This window comes from Nycticebus coucang, chromosome 5 (assembly GCF_027406575.1).
Source record: "Nycticebus coucang isolate mNycCou1 chromosome 5, mNycCou1.pri, whole genome shotgun sequence".
NCBI lineage: Eukaryota > Metazoa > Chordata > Mammalia > Primates > Lorisidae > Nycticebus > Nycticebus coucang.
In genome coordinates, this window is record NC_069784.1 from 121811464 (window position 1) to 121830875 (window position 19412).

Genomic DNA, 19412 nt, shown 5'->3' on the forward strand with positions numbered 1-19412 from the left:
TGGGACTGCAAACTAGTACAATCTTTCTGGAAGGAAGTATGGAGAAACCTCAAAGCACTCAAGCTAGACCTCCCATTTGATCCTGCAATCCCATTACTGGGCATCTACCCAGAAGGAAAAAAATCCTTTTATCATAAGGACACTTGTACTAGACTGTTCATTGCAGCTCAGTTTACAATCGCCAAAATGTGGAATCAGCCTAAATGCCCACCAACCCAGGAATGGGTTAACAAGCTGTGGTATATGTATACCATGGAATACTATTCAGCTATTTAAAAAAATGGAGACTTTACATCCTTCGTATTAACCTGGATGGAAATGGAAGACATTATTCTTAGTAAAGCATCACAAGAATGGAGAAGCATGAATCCTATGTACTCAATTTTGATATGAGGACAATTAATGACAATTAAGGTTATGGGGGGGAGGAAAAGCAGAAAGAGGGATGGAGGGAGGAGGGTGGGGCCTTGGTGTGTGTCACACTTTATGGGGGCAAGACATGATTGCAAGAGGGACTTTACCTAACAATTGCAATCAGTGTAACCTGGCTTATTGTACCCTCAATGAATCCCCAACAATAAAAAAATAAAAAGAGTTCTTTTATTATAATTATCAAAAATAAATGCAAGAAAAGAAACAAAGAACATGCAAAAGTGAGGTCAAAATAAATATGAATAAGAATTTGAAATAAAAAATAAATATAAAAAGTCCAAATATATCTATAATTAAAAGAAAAATAAATGGTGTAAGCCTCTGAAACCTTTGAAACATGAGAGGTGCTGGGCAGTGATTGGCTTTGTTTAATCACCACTCTGTACGGCATGGGGAATACTCATCTTATTTGTCTACTGTGGGTATACAATCTTTTCTGAATTTGTTTATACTATATATCCATCTTCGGATTTGTCATTTAACATTAAGGAGATAATAAAGATCTCCATTGGGGCAGTGCCTATGGCTCAAGGAGTAGGGCACTGGTCCCATATGCCGGAGGTGGTGGGTTCAAACCCAGCCCCAGCCAAAAACCACACACAAAAAAAAGATCTCTATTGAAGAAAAATGTATTCCATTTTTTATCCAATCATATACAGCAAACAGTTAATTCTGTTCTGGGCGTTCTGAGTTTTTTCTAACTAAGAGTTGATAAAATCTTGATAGGTGTGTCAAGGACAATTACCTGTTCTGTTCTGTTCCAGGACCAGATGTGTATTTTCTCACTGTCCAGTTTCTGCTAAGTATGTTCTTCTAATCCATTCCATTATTGTGCCAGGTCACTTAATACTAATTGTCTATTATTCTATTTTAAATGACAGAAATCTTTTTTTCCAGCTTTATTGAGGTATATTGACACATAAAAATTGTATTATTTAGGGTGCATAACATGATGTCTTCATATGTATCTATTGTGAAATGATTACCACAATCAAGAGATTTAACAAATCCATCACCTCACATAGCTACTTTTTCTTTTTGTGGTAAGAACTCTTGAGATCTACATTATTTTTAGCATATGCCAAATACGTAATGCATCCTTTATTACAGTCATCATGGGGTACATTAGGTCTTCAGTACTTGCCCATCTCATAACTGAAGGTTTGTACCTTTCCACCAATACCTTTCCTTTCTCCCATTTCTTAGCCTCTGGTAACCACCATTCTACTCTCTGTTACCATGGGGTTGACTGTTGTTTTAGATTCCATATAGAAATAAGCATCAGCAGTATTTGTCCTATGTCTGGCTTACTTCACTCAGCATAACGTCCTGAACATTTATCCATGCATTTCAAAGGAGGGAAATTCTTTCTTTTAAGTCTCAATACTATTCTCTTGTATAAATGCCACATTTCCTTTATTCATTTATCTGTCACTGGATTCTTAGATTCTTTCCATAGCTTGGCTATTATAAATAATGCTGCAATGAATATGGGAGTGCAGAAATTTCTTTAAGACACTCATTTTATTCACCTTGGATATACACCCAGAAGGATTGCTGGATTAAATGGTAATTCAATTTTTATTTTGTGAGGAAACTCCATACTCTTTAATAATGGTTGTCCTGGACAGTGACTTGTGCCTGCAATCCAGTGCATGGGGAGGCTGAGGCAGGAAGATTGTTTGATGCCTCTTTCCTGAGTACATAACCTTGACTCTCCCTCTCTGCTTCCACAGTCATGCCTTGTCTTTCAATCCCTACCGTCAGAAAGCACCTGCTTTTTTCCCCCTTTGGAAATGACATTGGTCTTTGCTTTTTCTCCCTTTAGCCATTTTTCTTCCACTTACTCCAATTTCCATTAATCCTCACACCAGTTCGTCCCCACTAACGATACTGTCTGCTCCTGCTCCCGTTAATTCTCCTACAATTCCTCCACCTCACAATAAATCTCCTGACTTATCTGCCTGACTTATCCTTTTCCTCTGGTCCTCAGTTACAACTCATTGCTACAGGAAAAAGGCATTTTCTGTCTCTGGTTCTGTTTGCTCCTCTGTAAAATAAAGGTGTGAGATTAGATTATCTCTAGAAATACTTTTGGTTTTAACTTTTGACCTAATTGACTCTATGTTTAGCTATTCAATGATTTTTCAAGTGGGGCAAGTTTCATTTCCTCTGTCTTAACTTGCTTTCAAATCTCTCTTTTCATTATTGCCTTTTCATTTCCAAAGTCCAAGCCACTTTTTCCATTGTTATTTCTTAGGGCAAGCCAAGTGGTTCTCCCTATCGCCCCATCCTTATTGTTGGCCAAAACGGAGTGGTTTGTTGTTTAGTTTAGTTTCTTTTATTTTTCTTAAGGCTGGAAAACAAAATAAGAAAGGGATGTTTCAAATATAAAACAAAGCAACCCTGAATGGACATTCCTTTACCAAGAGTGAGATCTTATGATTGTCTCTGAGAAACCCAAGACTGGAAGGTCTTGTTACTGCCTGTGACAAGCAGCTTTGATTTTCTCAGACATACTCTCAATGTATTCACCTTTACTTCCATGGGGTGCCCTCACTTTTGACTTCCTTTATCATTTAACTGCCAATGTTATCAGTTAATGAGAGTGTAAGGGGACAAGGAAAAAAAACAATTTTGCTTAGCTGACTGCCCCCTTTAGAAAATAATGAAATAGTTTGTTCTTCTAGATTTCAGAATAAGTTGATAATATCAAAAAAATCCCGTACACAATGGCCTTTTAAAAAATGCTTTAATTTAACAAACAATTCAGGTGATTTTGAAATATATTAGACATCTCATTCACTGAAGATAAGAGTTTATTCCAAAACATTCTTTAGTAGTCTTACATAGATTTTGTCTATCAGAGCAAAAAGGGACAAATGAAAAAAAAATCACCACAAAAAGGTTTTTCTATGGTGGAATTTATGTAGCTCGATTTCCTAGATGTTAAGGAAATTGACACACATACACACACACACAAAAAAAAAAACTAAAAATATTCCATTTTTAAGATGAAGTCTTACACAACACATTATAACTATGACCTACTTAGACACAATACTTACCTCTAGTTATTTTTAGCAAGGGAGCTGGATTTCACATTACTTAATGCTGGTTTATAAAATTAACTTTGTAAAATTGTATGAGAAATACGTCCCGTCTACCCTCCCATCCCCAAGCAATTATCACCTTCCTTACCTGCCACATTTATAAGACCTCTCCCTGTCCTCTGAGTGCCCGTGAAACTTACCACGTCCTTCTCGTGCCCAGTGCTTTCTAAATCAAAGTCTCTAATATCATCAATATGGATTTGGGGAAGAAAAGGAGCAGAAAAATAAGCACATAGTGTAACGAAAAAAGTACAAAAGCTTTTGAATCAGATAAACCTAGCTGTGTCTCATTTTGTGTATTTACCATGTAACCATGAACAGTTGATTTAACCTCTCTGAGCCTCAGATTCCTCATGTACATAACAGAGATAATGAAGCTTCTCTCACTGTGAACTGTGAAGATTAAACTGGATACAACTGTAAAGCACCTAGCAGAGAGCACTCAATAACAAGACACTTTCCCTTTTTCTGTTCTGGCATGTCACTCACTGTTCAATCCTGTAGGATAGTTGTTTGAGCAGAGTCTGTTTCTAGGATATACACTTTTGAAGTTTTGTTCATCTGAGTATCTCCTGTAGAAACCAGGAGAGTAACTGCATATTCTGGAGACACAGTAGCTGTGTATTGTTCTAACCTGAGGGATGAACAAGCATGTCTTGGGCGAGGGAACAATTACCTGTGGATTTGGGCTCTTTGGGTCCCACTGCCTATACTTCCTCTGCTGAGCTATGGCTCAGGACACACCAGCCTTGAGCTAGCTCACTGTGCTTTAAAGCAGTTTGCACAAAATACAACTACCTTCCTAAATTCTTTGGCAACTGATCAGAATACTGTCCTATGTCTTATTATAGGAACTCCTGCAGGGATATCGACCTTACTCTGAGACAGACAAAACTGAATTCACACCACAATGCTGGAAAAACAACAAGTTGTGTGGGGAAAAGCACGGAGCCCAAAAACCAGAGATTAACTCCAGAGATTAACTCATCCTGGACTAACCATGAGATCTTGAGCAAGCTGCTTACACCCATTATGCCTCAATCAAAACAAATAGATAGTAACTCTATGTTGATTGTCACACAGGGTTGCTGAGAACACAAAGAAGGCGATGCCTTAGAAGCAGAATAAAAAAACAGCCTAGAAAGCCCATTGCTTTCTGCCCTGTCAAGCTCTAGCCTTGTCATACTCCACCTGACCATCCCCCAGTTTACATCACTTCAGTTCAGCAGGAAAGCAGTGTGATGCAATCTACATACCTCCCTAGCTTTTTTCCTGCACACCAGGGAGTTACAGTGCACCAAGAAAGGGCTGCCCCGGGACACAGGCAGCCTGGCAAAGCAAAGGACTCATCCGGGCATGCGCTGCCTTTGTGTCTGAAACCCAGCCTGGCTGCTTTGGGGTTTTTCTCATGTGTCAGTCACAGCTTCTTTGTAAAATATTTCAAAGCTACAGCCCAGCCAAAGCACATCAGAAAGTCGTCCTCAGATGAAAGGGGGCGGCGTTGGGGCAGGACAAGCAGCCCTTCCCATGTTTCCAGGTCACTGGATTCGCGTCGCCCGGCCTCCTTGGGGAAATCTGCAGGGACGGGAGGCAGCGTGGCCAGCTATAGGCTACAAATCGAAGAACGAACCTTCCCGAATTTACGGGAAAAATCCTCCTGCGCCTGGGCCAAGGCGTCCTCGTCGATGTAGACGGCGGGCCGCTTGGCCATGAGGAAGTACTGCACCTTGCGCAGGCTCCAGCCCAGCACGAAGCGCAGCCAGCCGCTGACGGCCGCCGCCGAGCGGCCCACGCCCGCGTTGCAGTGCACGTACACCGTGTGTCGGTTCTCCAGCAGCGCGTGCAGCAGGCACACGGCCTGCGGCAGCATCTGCACCCGACCTGCGGGCGAGGAAGCACAGTGCACGCGTGAGTACTGGGACGGTCCCCACCCCGCCGCTCACAGCCCCCCAGCAATCACAGGGATGGACGGCCAGGGACGGGAGACTCAGCCTCACACCTTGGTTTGGGAGGACAAGGTGAGACCATTTCAGAGCTGATCCGAACAAAGGGGACTGGAGAGAAGCACTCCAGGGCCACAGGTCCCCTCCAGACCTTCCCAGGACACTGTTGCTATGTTGTGTGACTTTACCATAGACGCAAATTTCCCTCCGAAGAAATGTTACCTGTCGCCAATTGTCAAAAGAAAGGATTTTCACATTGATCAGAAGGGTTTGCAGAGATTGGTCAGAGGTTTGGAGGATTCCAAAGACAATTTCTCAGACCCAATCATCTGAATTTCAATTAACGCAAAAGTGTCTTCCAGGTAAATGTGAAACACAGAAGTAGTCCATATTGGTCAAAAGAATCAATCTTGTTCATTCGATATTCGCTAATTTTCACTTGTCCCATGGAATGACTAAGTTGTTACACTATGCGCATACCTGTTCATTTATTCCCTGGCGACAGAGTGAATATGCATCCACACTGATTTAATTTCTACATTTTCTACATTCCTGGGCAGTTATGGTTGTGGTTATTGCTGCTTGGTGACCACTGTTTTGATTATCGGACTGTTCAGATGTCTCTGATCACACTGAGGGAGGACGTGCTGGACCTGGGGAAGCTGAGGGACTCTGCTCCTTCCTCTCATCGCATGGGCCAGAGGAACACCATGGTCACCTGTGCTCCTGGATGCCTGAGCCTTCTGCTCATGGGTTCTCAGTACAGAGAAATCTAGTGAGTTGGGTTTGTTTGTGGGGAAGAAAAATCGTCAATGTGAATTACTTCAAAGGGAAAAGGAGAACCCACAGAGGAGTGGGTCACAACTCTGGTGGGGACTGGACCTTCATTCTCTAGCTACTCAGGCCTCAACTCCACAGAGACACAGTCACTCCCCAGAAAGATCCTCTGGGGACCACACAGAACAGCTCTCTCTGGCCTTCCCTTGACATCCTCACTAGAGGTAGCAAAGCCCTTCTCTCAAACAATCTCACCTGCAAAACTTCACTGAGGCTGCAGGTAAGTTTCAACTTCCCTCTTTAGGTGTCCTCTTTTGAAATGCAAGCAACCCTGATGGAGCCAACCCCACACGGGGAGATCAGTTCAAATAGCAGTTTAGAAGTGTTTTCACTGGAACACCTTTAGGGCGAACACACGTTGCAGTTCTTGAGGCCCATCACTCTGTAGTACCTGTTGCACACACCTGTGGCCCCTGCCTGGTCCCTGAGGACACTGGGATTGGAGGTGCATCAGCGCCCATGCACATGTGATTCTTCATAGTCCAAAATGAGCCATGAACTTTAACCCCTCCAGATCTCCACACCCAGTTCCAGGGTGCTCTGAGGGTATAGCAAGATAGGCCTGCAGTTCAGTTACTCACAGGGCTCTCCCAGAAGCACTAAAATACATTGGAGATGCAAGAATCTGAAGAGAGAGCATGGTGTGTGCAGGTGAGCCAGCTCACCCCATGTCTCAGGGAGAGCACCACGTGGCTGGTCCACTCTGAGGTGGGCGTCAGAGGAGGCCAAGTGTCTCAGGTGTGCCACTGGACCAACCTGTGAGAGGGGCGAGGCCTGCTCAACTGTAGGGCTTTTGTTCTGCTGGGGGTCCGGGGGAGGCGGTTACTCCAAGTAATGTGGGTGAGAAGAGAGCCCCACATCTAGGAGCGAGGGTTCTTCCTGCTCCTGGCACAGCTGGCATCACTTGACAAGTTCCCTGATAACAGCTGCCTCTCCAGATATTATTAAAATAATATGAACATTTTTAGCATAGGTTTTTGTCAAATGTCTGCTATGTACGAATAGACCACAGTGGTCATTTGCGATAGGAGTTGCTGGACTCAGTCCCAGCCCCTGGCACTCAGCATCAGGGTGATCAGTCTACCAAACAAGATCGTCCATGCACCTGCTCGGGATGCCTTCCCCAGACCTGCTCTCTGGCCAGAAGTTCTCTAAGGTCTGGTCAGCACCAAAGGGGCCAGATGATGCAATACCTTCCTTTTTATCTACAAAAGATTCTTCACGAGGTATGTGCACAGGTTAGAAATTCAAAAGGGGTATGTGTTAGTTTGAGGCTCTGTGATCTCAGACACATACTTTTAAAAGGTACGTGTCAGCACCCAGATGGAAGCTCTGATGGCTCCCAGCTTCACACAGATTTCACCACGGGTCACAGTTATCAGCAGTCTTTTCCCAGAATCACTCAATCAACCAATAAACCCACTGAAGAACTGTCAAATATTCACATATCATGAAGTGTAAATAATTACTAAGAGGGTCACCAGAGAAGTAGCCAGTCCTCGGTGCCCACCCACCTCCGTCTACCTTCACCTGGAGCCCTTGTTGATTCTGACCTTTAGTGACTGCAAATCATCCTGCTGTGATTGATGCTATATAACATTTACTGAGCCCTTTCTAGCTGCCAAGTGCTCACTGACAACCACCTCTTACAACTATGAGGTCAGCAGTATCGCTATCCTCCTTTTACAAGGCACGGAGATTTGCCTAATGCTAGTCCCTAAGTAGCCACTCACAGCCACTGTGACTCCAAAGCCTCAGGTCTTCACCTCCCTGTAAGCTGGTCCTTCCATCACCTACCTGGTTAATGGTGCACTTGGCCAATAAACATCCATCAAATGCAGAATAAAAACAAGTGAAACAACAAAACCCAGTCATACCTGTTTGGTCTGAGACAATACTAGACCCCTGCAACTTAACCTGGGGCCCCACCTACTCCAGGGTAATCTAATTCTAGAATGATTAAAAGTGTCCCAGAAGCCTGCACTGAGCAAGGCAAAGCTGTGAAGGGGGGAGGGTAGAGCACAGGCAGATTGGAGGCACAATAGGGCCTGAGATGAGAGAGCGGTCAAAGGGCCCTAAAGATAGGCTTTATCCAAAGAAACTGTGCACAGCACAACTTTCAGCCCCTCTAAAGCGTGTGCACACACACACTCAGACACATCTTTCCTTTCTTACTCCAGAAGCAGATATATGGCTAAATATGTTATTTTATTTGGTCATAGCCTCTTTCCTACCTTTGGAGTATAATATAGATAAGGTTCATGGCATCTCTGACATCCTCTGGTGGAAACCTAAAGACTTGGGATTAATCATATAGTGCCGACTTTGTGGTTTTCAAAGCCCTTTCGTAGCAATTATCTTACTGCATTATAACCCCACAATGTGAAAATCACCCTTCCCATTTCCCCAATGCAGGAACTGCCTGCCAATATCACACAGTGACTCAGTGGTGTCAAGAGTCAAGTTCAGGTGTTCTGGTTCCAAGGTCACTGTCTCTGAACAATGGCAGGGCTGAATTCAGACTGTTGAGTGAGAGAAAAGAGCTCAGACTGTGACAACTGAGGGGTAAGTGAGGACTCGAGGAAGCATATGAACTCATCGGGGCGTCGAGGAGAGGCCATTTGTTATAAATAACTGCACTGACAGAGGTCACAACACAATCTGAATACTTTCTGTGTGAAGAAAATTTTAATGAGCAGGTTTTTGCATTTCATTTTGCTTAGGTTAGTGCTAGATTTGGGAGATTTTCATTTCTCAGGTGAAAGACCCAAATCAAAATTTTTTTGAAAGATAAGAAAAAGGAAAAGAAATCTAAACCACTGGCTCTGCGTATGACAAAGCGTACTAGAGTAAGGATCGATAGCACAATTGATTGTAACAGGTCTGTGACAACCGGCAGTGGCAGCAGAGCCTAACAAACTGTCTGCTTTCTCAGACTTCATCTGACAGCATTATGCTGTTGCTCAAAACACTTCCAAATGGAGTTTTCTCTGGAGTTCTAAAAATATTCAGCCGAATTAATCTGTATGTTCATTGTGCTAATATTGTGAGCCACAGAGATTGCTCTATTGGTAAAAAGTCCCCCCTGCCGCACAGAAATTATTAACCCTTTGATTACTCTGCCAGATTAGGCAGAACCAAAGAAATCCTTGATTTGCAAGCTGTCTTTGTGCTGCCGTACAGTCTCAGCATGGAAGGTTCTCTGCTGCAGTGTTGTTACAACTGGGACCTGGTGACCTAGTGACCTCAAAAAAGGTTTGACTACAACTGCAATGGGTCTTTAGGGGTAGAGTTTTCCCTCAGGCTTCTGCTGATTCCCAAACTATCAAACAAATTACCTAGTAGTCAGCAGGACCTTCAGGCAATCAGCGTATGGAAAGGGATGTCTGGCATAGTTAGTAGCTCAACTTTGCCCAGCCTCATCTCATAAAATTCCAAGAGGCTAATGATACCATTAAATCAGAATCAAAGCCACTAAAATCAAAATGTTTTCTGGAAGTTATTCTTACTGTCTTCACAACTTTATCTGTTTTGAAACTAGAATCAGGCAAGTATAACCTAGATTCAACCAATGCTCTTACGTACAAAGATTATCTTCTCCACTTCCTTGAAAAAAGCCAGAGCTGGTATAGCTAAATCAAGCTTCCTGGGATAAAATTACCAAGAGGAATAACAAAGCTGTCAATAGCTCTCCCCATCTTCAGGAAAAATATTATACCCCATACCAATGACATAGTTCAATTCAGATACAGACCCACAAAGGGACCCAGCCTGGCCAGGAGGACCACCTGAGATCCATGAAGGTTTCCTGTGGTTCATAAGTGTTTCCTTCGATCCTTGGGGCTCCATCCACCAGTCCATTCTCCCTGGTGGAAGACAAGCTACCTCCCATGCAACGCATGGCTTTAAATAACTCCAGCTGATCGTGAACATAAGGGATTGAAATTGTGCTTCTGTAGAATCTGCATGAGCAGTCTGGGTGAGAAAACAGGGGGAAGCTTCATAGCCAGTGTCTGCAGCAATAATCTGAGTCCAGCTGCCAGCCTGGAAACTCAGGCTGTGCCTCTTTTTGTTTCTATTACCTAGGCAGGTCACTTAACTTTTTTGTACCTCAATCTCTTCCTCGGCAAAATGAAGATAACTACGATATCTTTCCGGAGTGTTGTTAAGAGAATTAAACAAGTTAATGCATGTAAATTGCTTAGGAGAGTGTTTGATGCATAATGTGTATCTGGGGAAGGAGGGCAGCAGATAAAAACATCTCCTCCCAGCGAGGAGATGTTTCTGTCCCCAGAATTAGCAGGTCACCAAGCTCCCTTTACCTGTGCCATTTCTACAGCTCTCTGCTGCTCCCTGCTGACATGTGCTTGACACTATCAGTGTAAGTTGGTTCTCTGCGCAGAGGACTGCAGTTATCTCCATTCCTTTACAAGTACCTTATTCTACCTACAGCCAGGCTGAAATACGTAACATTCCTCTAAAATCCAGTGCCTCTGTGCCTCGGCCCAAGCTCCTCTTTCCACCTAGCATGCCCTTCCTCCCTCCACGTCTACCTGTCCCCTCTCAGGGCCACGCCCACCTCAGGTACTATCCTCCACAGAGCGTGCTCCTTCCAGTCCTTCTCGGGCACCTTACCGGTTCATTCCTCTCTCGCTCGTGCTTCTCTGTCCTGTAATTAGTTTGGAACTTGTCTTACTGCCTTTACCTTTAAGTCAAAACTATGCCCTGTTTGTCTCTGCTTCCCTGGCACCACCCAAGCCACACCACAATTCCCTTTCCACAAAGGCATTTCAGCAATAAGTGAAGACTCATCACCACCTGCCCCAAGCTGCATACTCTCCCATTATCGCTCACTTCAGCTACGGCACCAACCTCCTAACTGGCCTCCCAAACCACTTCATAAAAAAAAATTATATCTTGACATTTTCTGGCTTCCCAGCTTTTCAGCTGCTGCGTGCTGCTTCAGGATAGAATCCAAAGTCCTATGGTGACCCAGATCCCACAAGGCTGTCAGCCTCACTCTCTTGATCTGCAGACACCAGGGTCTTCCAGTTCCTGCTACGCTCTGTACTCTCTCCTGCCATAGGGATTCTCCTAAGCTGCTTCCTGTGCCTGGGACACTCAGGATTCACTCTTCCCCTAGTCTACCCTCAGAACCGAACTCCGATGCGACTTCCCCAGTAAACCCTCCCTGACCCCGATTACCTGTATATAATCTCATAACAATGTCTGTGTATCTTTCTAACAAAAAAAATTCATCACAGTTTTCGACCTCTAGTTTTAGTTATTTGATTACCACTTTTCATCCTTGTGGGACACTCCATCAAGACACAGGCAGTGCCTGTCTTAAACTTTATGTTCCCAACCATGCATCATAATGCCACATACACAGTAAATACACAACAAATACCTGTTTGATAAATAAACAAAGAAATCACATTAAACAGAATCTTAGCCAGTGTCAAAGATATGTATCAAATATTAAATCTAAAATCTTATATTTATTCCATTTCTACCAATTGTATTTAGGATATTCAATTAGAGAGACAGACAGACAGACAGACAGCAAAGGTTTCTCTGAAACACATTCAGCAAGGAGCCAAAACAATCCTTCTGATCCTTACCTTCAGTGCTCATATCTGGTGTTGGCATCCAGATGTAAACCAAACCTTCCTCCTTGTATAGCTTAATCATGGTGTCTGGAGTCATGGGTTCTGGGTAGCGGTTACAGCCTGAAGAATTCTGTTCAATATCCCATTCAGTCTGGAAATTCATTACAGCCGTAATCCCCAATTCATGCTTCAGTTTGATGGTTACGTGTTCCACTTGGCGAGGGCAGCTACCCAGCCATATATTTGGCAGAATTCTAATGAGAACATATCAAGTCAACTATTACTATTGTTGCTCTGATCTGAGGTCTAAATACCTGCATAAAACATGTTGTATTAAAATACAATTAACCTTTAAATCTGTCACAGGAAAAGTTAGATTTTTAAGAATACAAGAACTAATATTATTAATGAAAGGAAAAGTATGGGTGTTGCTATTGGGGTTAAAACAAGCAATTTGATTAACTAATTAAAGTCCAGGAAATGAGAATTAGCCAACTTAGCAATATATCAAAGGAGTCCACTAAATTGTACTTGCTTTATGAATGCATACATGGTTCAACGCCACAAAATACACCAAAACACATCAAATAATAACAAATTAAAGGTGAAAATGTCTATAATTTTATCAATAAATTCCTAGAAACACTGGCTAAAATTCAGCAGTCATTTCTGTTTAAAACTCCATGAATGGGATGACATTTAAGCTGGGTTGGATACACACATTAATTACATATCCTTAAATACGTGTATCTAAAAATTTCAAACAGTCTGAGACCTTTAAAATATGGTACAAACAAGAAACTAACAAATAATAAACTTCTTTTAAATAAAATCAAAATCAGGATTAATTCCATTAGTACCCAACATTGTTCTATTAATATATGTTTCACCTGATGCTACAGGGTAAGATGAAGAACCAGCAATAGAATTTCCTGGCGAAAATCTATTGAAGATTATTATGGAAAAAATAAAGAGATAGCAGAGAAAAGTTAAAAACTCAGGAAATTCCTAATAACCCTTTAGATAACAACCCAGGAGGAAAGAAAGAAAAGGGAGAGTGAGAGAGAGAAGGAAAAAAAGAAAGAAAGAAATAGAACTAGCTCATGTGACAGTTTCCTTGAGGATGAGTACCACCTTTGAGGATTACTCAGCTGGCTTCTCATGTTAGCATCCATAGTAACAGCCAAAAGGAAAAAAGCCAAAAACCAGAACAAGCTATATTTCCTGTAATAACACTTGGTAATAATTGTGTGTTGTTAGGAACAGTTATTTGTCATCTTTAAATTTTTGGTGCACTGATCTTTAGAATGGACCTAAAATTAACTAATTCACAGGCATTTTGCAGAGCACAAATATAATAATATATGTGAATGGGACTGACACTAGTGGATGGATAATAAATGGATTAATAAATGCAGTACATCGCACTGTACTACAACGACCATTGTTCTGCATAGCCTTCACTTGAAGACTTCATAATATTTTTTAATATGAAACAGAGCTAGTTTGTGTTCTTTGCTTTTTTCCCCCTTTGGCTGTTGTCATTGTTGGTATTAACACGAGAAGCCCAGTGACTAATGGTCCAATGCGCCTCAATGAAAATATCTCACAAGCACCATCATTCTAAAGCCTGAGCCCTACTTACCCTGTAGAGGAGGATAAGCCAATTTTGTTTTCTATGTGGGTTCTTGTTAAAAGCGTTATTAGGAACTTCTTTGTGGACATACTTTTTGAGGGTTATTATGGAAAAAAAATGAGAGGAAAGAGAAAAGTTATAAATTCAAGAAAGAATGACATTAGAAAGAGGAGCACGGGATCCAAAGACCTTTTCACCTTATTTATGACCCCAGAGAATTTTCAGATACTCCCTTTGGACCCCCTGGACAGGACTGTATTAGTCTCCACAGCAAAGGGAACTTCGCACCCCTGGGTTAATGCTCCTTCCCTCTGCCTGTTGAGTGGGAGCAGAATCTGTCTCTATCTGTGTGTTCCATTCTCTTTCCATTATCCCTTAAAGATTCCTTCTCTAGGAACCTGCTAGGTGCCCAGGCAGTGGTAATGTGGCCTCCACCATGTACACTCTGGGGTTGAACTGAGCGCACAAAAGCCCCCTAAACTGGAAAAAAGAGGGAAGCAGACATCTCAGTTATACAACCAAGAAATATAATCTATTGAACAGTAATGGATTTTTTACTTGCAAAATCTTAAAGTGGACTAGTAAAATATTAAAATGAATATCAATGACATCTGAGCCCAATTCCACATGTTACTCAGGGATCTTTTGAATACTGTATTCTTTGAGTGGGTAGCACTTAGTATTTAGCTAGTCAATAAACATGAAAATAAAGTATCTGGCTTATTTTTCAGATAAAATTTCCCTAAAAGCCAAAAAATAGTCCATAGAGATATACAAAGGATAAACTAAGACATTTGAGCTTGCAAAACAAAAAATTAAAATTCCCAAACCAAAATCAGTGTACAGAATGAAATGTTGTTGCTAAAAGAGGTGTTAGTCTATCATCTCATTCATTCCTGGTTTTCAAATGTTTTTAAAAATCACAAAAAAAACTGAGAACAAGCAAAAGCTTGTTCCTTGGTACCTTAACATACATATTTCTCACACAGCATTTCTAAAGAAAAGAAGCCCTTCAAGTACACACCCATACAGTCGCACACACACAGAAATACCAGTCTCTGTATGAAGTATTTCCAACTTTTCATGATACAATTGATTTTTTCTCCAGATATGTTACAAGTCTGAGTCCATAACTAAGAAATTAATACAAAAACATTTATGACTTTTTTAAACAAGATGTTTTTAACCTAGGAAACAGATAACTGAAGACAAATGCTGTAAACAAGGATGGTATTGAGGGCTAAGAAATTAAAGTGATAAATTGCTTTGTACTCAGCCATTACATGGGATGCAGAGAAAAAGACTGGGCTTGTTGGAAACATGCAAATCAATGGATTTCACTTAACCAGACAGCTAAAATGACCTTTATGTTCATTCCATTTCAGTCTGTTTTCCAAAAGTAGATGACATATTCCTAGTTATAGGATGCACTGGAAGTAATGAGATGTATGATGTGCTTTCTAAATGGTAATTAAATTTTTACTTGTCCATTGGAAAGAGGATGATTTGACACCATTAACAATCAATTTTTACTCACCTTATTTTTAATCTTCTTTTGGTGTCAGTGATATTTTAAGCCATTGTTAAAGTTAGAATTTTTTTATGATGAAAAGAAGTTTACTGAAACCTGAGATTTGGAGAATAAAAATTCTCTACAAAGGTAGTTTTAATGCAGACATACCAAAATGTCAAGATATAATGAAGTAAAAGTTATGGCTCAGAATTATATTATAAAAAAATTTTCAGAGAATTATTTTATGCATAAATCATTGTCAGAGATTTCCGACATCTTCATGATAGACTACTTGGAAAGTCAAAGAGAAATCAACTGTAGCAAGTAAGTACTAATAATCGGCACATACCAGGAGTTCCCAAGCCTGACTTTGAATTCAAGTCACATGAGATACTTTAATAAAAACATCTATTACTAGGATCTACCCCAGAGATAGTCATGAAAAGGTCCTGGAGTAAGTCCTGTGATTCTGTGGATTGTCTGTTGTTTTATTTTCTTAGAAACTGGCCTGTTAAGGATGCAGCCAGATACTAGAACTAGTAAGTTGGCAAGTTCAATTGCACCTATAACAGAAACTTAGTCTACAGAACTCAAACACATTATAAAGATGAGAGGACATGGAGTTGCTCAGCTCTACACTACATACAAAGTTACGTTCTTACCCTTGTCCAAAAAACTAGTTTCAAGACTGCAAATGATTCCTAGAGTGAGGAATGGGAAGTTATGAGAGACCAGTACCTTCTAAACATTCAAATGGAAATCTGCTTCTGAGTCATGATAAATGTTTAATATAGACATATGCAGTAAGAATATACTTTTGTAGAAAAAAAATTATAACCTTGGCTATTGACTATTTCTACTGTGATTCAACCATACTGGACTTAAATAAAATTCATCTTAGTAATATTATAACTTAGTTAAAGATCAAGGGAAAGAACAGATGACTGACATTCTAGAACCTTGTTTTTTCTGGACTACAAATCAAAATCAATTGAATTCATTGGAAAGAATCTAGATTTGTGGTTCCAGGTAATCACATCACAACACTACACTGTTTCACCTGTTAGGCTGGGGCCTGTGGTCCAACAGCTCTGAACAGTATGAATCAGAGCCCTAGCTATCAGTCACAGGAGGCCTCGTGGCAATAATGAGTGTATCAGGAACAATGATCATCTCAGCACTTTACAAAAACAAACCAGCAAACAAAACACTACGTGTGTGTAAAAGACAAAGGCCCCATCAGGAGACACATCCATGGTACAGACTACCCTATCAGAGGCTCCCTCACTAATAGCCAGGAGAAGTGGCAGAATAACATATCCTGAAGATGGAAATTAGCGTTATTTCATGTTCATAGAAGAAAAAAAAGATAAGGAAAGCCACACGGATGATGGAATTGAAGGATGAACACCAGCTTTTGTTTATGTATCACACCTAAAGATACCAGCTATTGAATCACAGTACCCTCTTCATAGCTGTACAAACAGCACTATTTCAAAACTAGAGTAGATTTTGTGGAAAGTCTTTACAAAGCCCAGCTAAGAATTTAGGAGCAAAGGAAAAAAAAAAATCACATTTCCTAAGTTGGATAATTGTGCTGCATTTACCTTACTTAATATTTTATGGGCAATTCAATGTGAAATTAAATTGTGATTTGGCTTTTAAATAATTGGTAAAGAAAAAAAGTCTATCAGTCTCATAATTTAGATCTCATTAGTGGGAAAGCAAAAGAAACATTAAAATGAACCTCCAATAAATTCCAAGCTTCATTACCCACATAGCTCCTTCTGCTGAAAATATTTCCTCTAGTCTCAACTGTTAAGTTATTAATGCCAAACTTTTACCTCAAAAGGGTGCTTTTAATGGGATCCAGTTAAGGCTGAATAACTCCTCACAGACAAATTCCAAATTAGAACGTGATACTAATTAGCATCTTTATTAAAACATAGTTGTATCATAGTTTAATTACAGGTCACAGACTCTATACATAGAGCACATGCTAATTTCTCTAAGTGTTTCCATAAATGTAAGTTTCTTACATTTTTTGGAGGTAGTTTATAGCCATATGAAGTAAATAATTTTTGGCACAATACTCATTTATTTTTTTATATTATAAAGTATCATATAATTTAATTAGGAAGGTCTATTATGGGTTGAATTATGTCCCCAAAAGCCCCTATGTTAAAATCCTAGTCCCTAGTAACTCAGAAGGTGACCATATTTGGAGACAGGTCTCTAGAGAGGTAATCAAGTTAAACTCAGGTTGTAAGAATAGGCCCTTATCCAACATGAATGGTGTCAGCATAAGAAGGGAAATTTGGACAGAACACAGAGGGAAAACAGCATGAAGATCCTGGGATACGATGGCCATCTACAAGCCAAAACGAGAAGCCTGGAACAGATACTTCTCACATAGCACTCAAAAGGAATCACCCCTGGAAACACCTTGATCTCCAACTTGTTAACCTCTGGAACTGTGAAGCAATAAATTTCTGTTATTTAAGCCATGTAGTCTGGCTCTTTGTTAAAGCAGCCCTAGAAACCCATAAAGGTGTAAACATTCAGGCTTAAAATGTGTCTATTCAGTCATTCAGACTTTTTTCAAATGTCCATATATCAGATATACTGAAAGTATTTTTATAGATATTTTTCACCGTTCATCTTGACGTTTGAAATTCTACAGATCCAAGTAGCGTTTGACTGTAATGCCAGGCCCAGTTGTTCTCTTACACACAATACTACCGCCCTCCTTTTCTTCCCTCTTGTCCTGTAGTCTATCATCTGATCACCTCCCACACAGCAGAAGAGATCGCCAGGCTATTTCGCTTCCTTCTTAATCAAACAACTCAGCTGTAAAGTTCTGAGCTATCTGGTTATAGTCAATATGGTACAGGCTTAAGCCCCTCTCTGTGGCTTTCAGGGAATGAACCTCAGTGGAGAGTCACCTGCAGTGTGTAACAGCACAGTCTCTCAGAATTGAAGCTTCTTAAGACTCCGAGTCCAGGAGAGTCTGGTCAGGTTGATTGTGGGCATTTGTTGCCTTGAAATTTCATTTATATGCCATATTGGCAGATTATGGTGGTAAGTAGGGCAACTAGCACCTTTATCTCCTTAAGGTCAGTCATGTCATAACACTGAGGTGAGGCAAGAAACTAATCTGGCAACTGCAGTGGTTACTTTGATACAGATTTAAAGAATAGGTCCCATTAAACTAGACTCTTGCCATGTTAATTTTGTGTTCACTGTTGAGGATTCCTTGAAAAAGTAAAATTACATATTTAAAATTATTAAATATAGGAACAGAGAGAAGCCTAGAGACGTGGAGGGAAGGTGAACAAGGAAGATTGTGGGCCGAGGTGGATTAGAAGACCAGGAAGTGTGTTATTGACTTGCTAGGGAATTTGTGTGATAATATAAAAGCAATGAAAAACAAAAAAACAATGAAGGACTTTTAAGTAGAGGAGTGACATGGGCTTATTACAGTTTCTAAATAGTGACTCTGGGTCAGGCACAGTGGCTCCCACCTGTAATCCTAGCACTCTGGGAGGCCGAGGCAGGAGGATCCCTTGAGCTCAGGAGTTTCAGATCAGCCAGAGCAAAAACAAGACTCTGTCTGCCAAAATTAGAAAAAATTAGCTGAGCATGATGGTGGCACCTGCAGTCCCAGATACTTTGGAAGCAAAAGCAGGAGGATCACTGGAGCCCACAAGTTTGAGGTTGCAGTGAGCTATCATGATGCCACTGCACTTTAACATGCACAACCGTGCAAGACTCTGTCTCAAAAAAAAAAAAAAAAAAGACTCTATTCTGTGAAAAATGGATTATGTAGGAGTACAGCAGAAACTATAGAGAAAGAGGCAAGCCCTTAGAATAGTGATGGCTTGGAATACAGTTAGTGGTGCAGATGGAGAGAAGTAGATTCATTCGAGATGTACCTTAGAAGTAGAACCAATAGAATTTGCACATTAATTAGATGTAATAGTTGAGGGAAAAGTAAGATTAAAAAATGATCCCAATGGGGGGCGCCTGTGGCTCAAAGGAGTAGTGTGCAGGCCTCATATGCTGGAGGTAGGGGGTTCAAACCCAGCCCCAGCCAAAAAAAAAAAAAAAAAATGATCCCAAGTTTACTAATGCAATATTATAATCTACATTTTCTTAACCAGGTCAGCCCTCAGTGATGCCAATTTCTACATGTTTCTTTACTATGTGTTTTTATGATTTATACTTAACCACCATTTTATTTCCTAGGCATCCTGCTAATGGCATCCTATGCCCCAAAGCTTGATGAGATGATGGTATTCTAAGTTCCTTTGGTTTTCCCTCAGA

General features: G+C 40.8%; 1 protein-coding gene across 5 annotated transcripts in view; it reads right to left on the reverse strand.

The window, feature by feature from the left end:
- Positions 1–3177: 3177 nt before the first annotated feature.
- The window catches only part of EPM2A (EPM2A glucan phosphatase, laforin), a 97098-nt gene continuing 80863 nt past the window's right edge, over positions 3178–19412 (reverse strand). For all 5 annotated transcript variants that reach the window (XM_053592645.1, XM_053592648.1, XM_053592646.1 and 2 more), the window contains 2 exons: positions 11950–12191; positions 3178–5426 (listed from right to left, as the gene is read on the reverse strand). In XM_053592645.1, the coding sequence (XP_053448620.1) occupies positions 5149–5426; positions 11950–12191 (520 nt within the window). In that variant the 3' untranslated portion in view covers positions 3178–5148. The remainder of the gene's footprint in view (positions 5427–11949; positions 12192–19412) is intronic.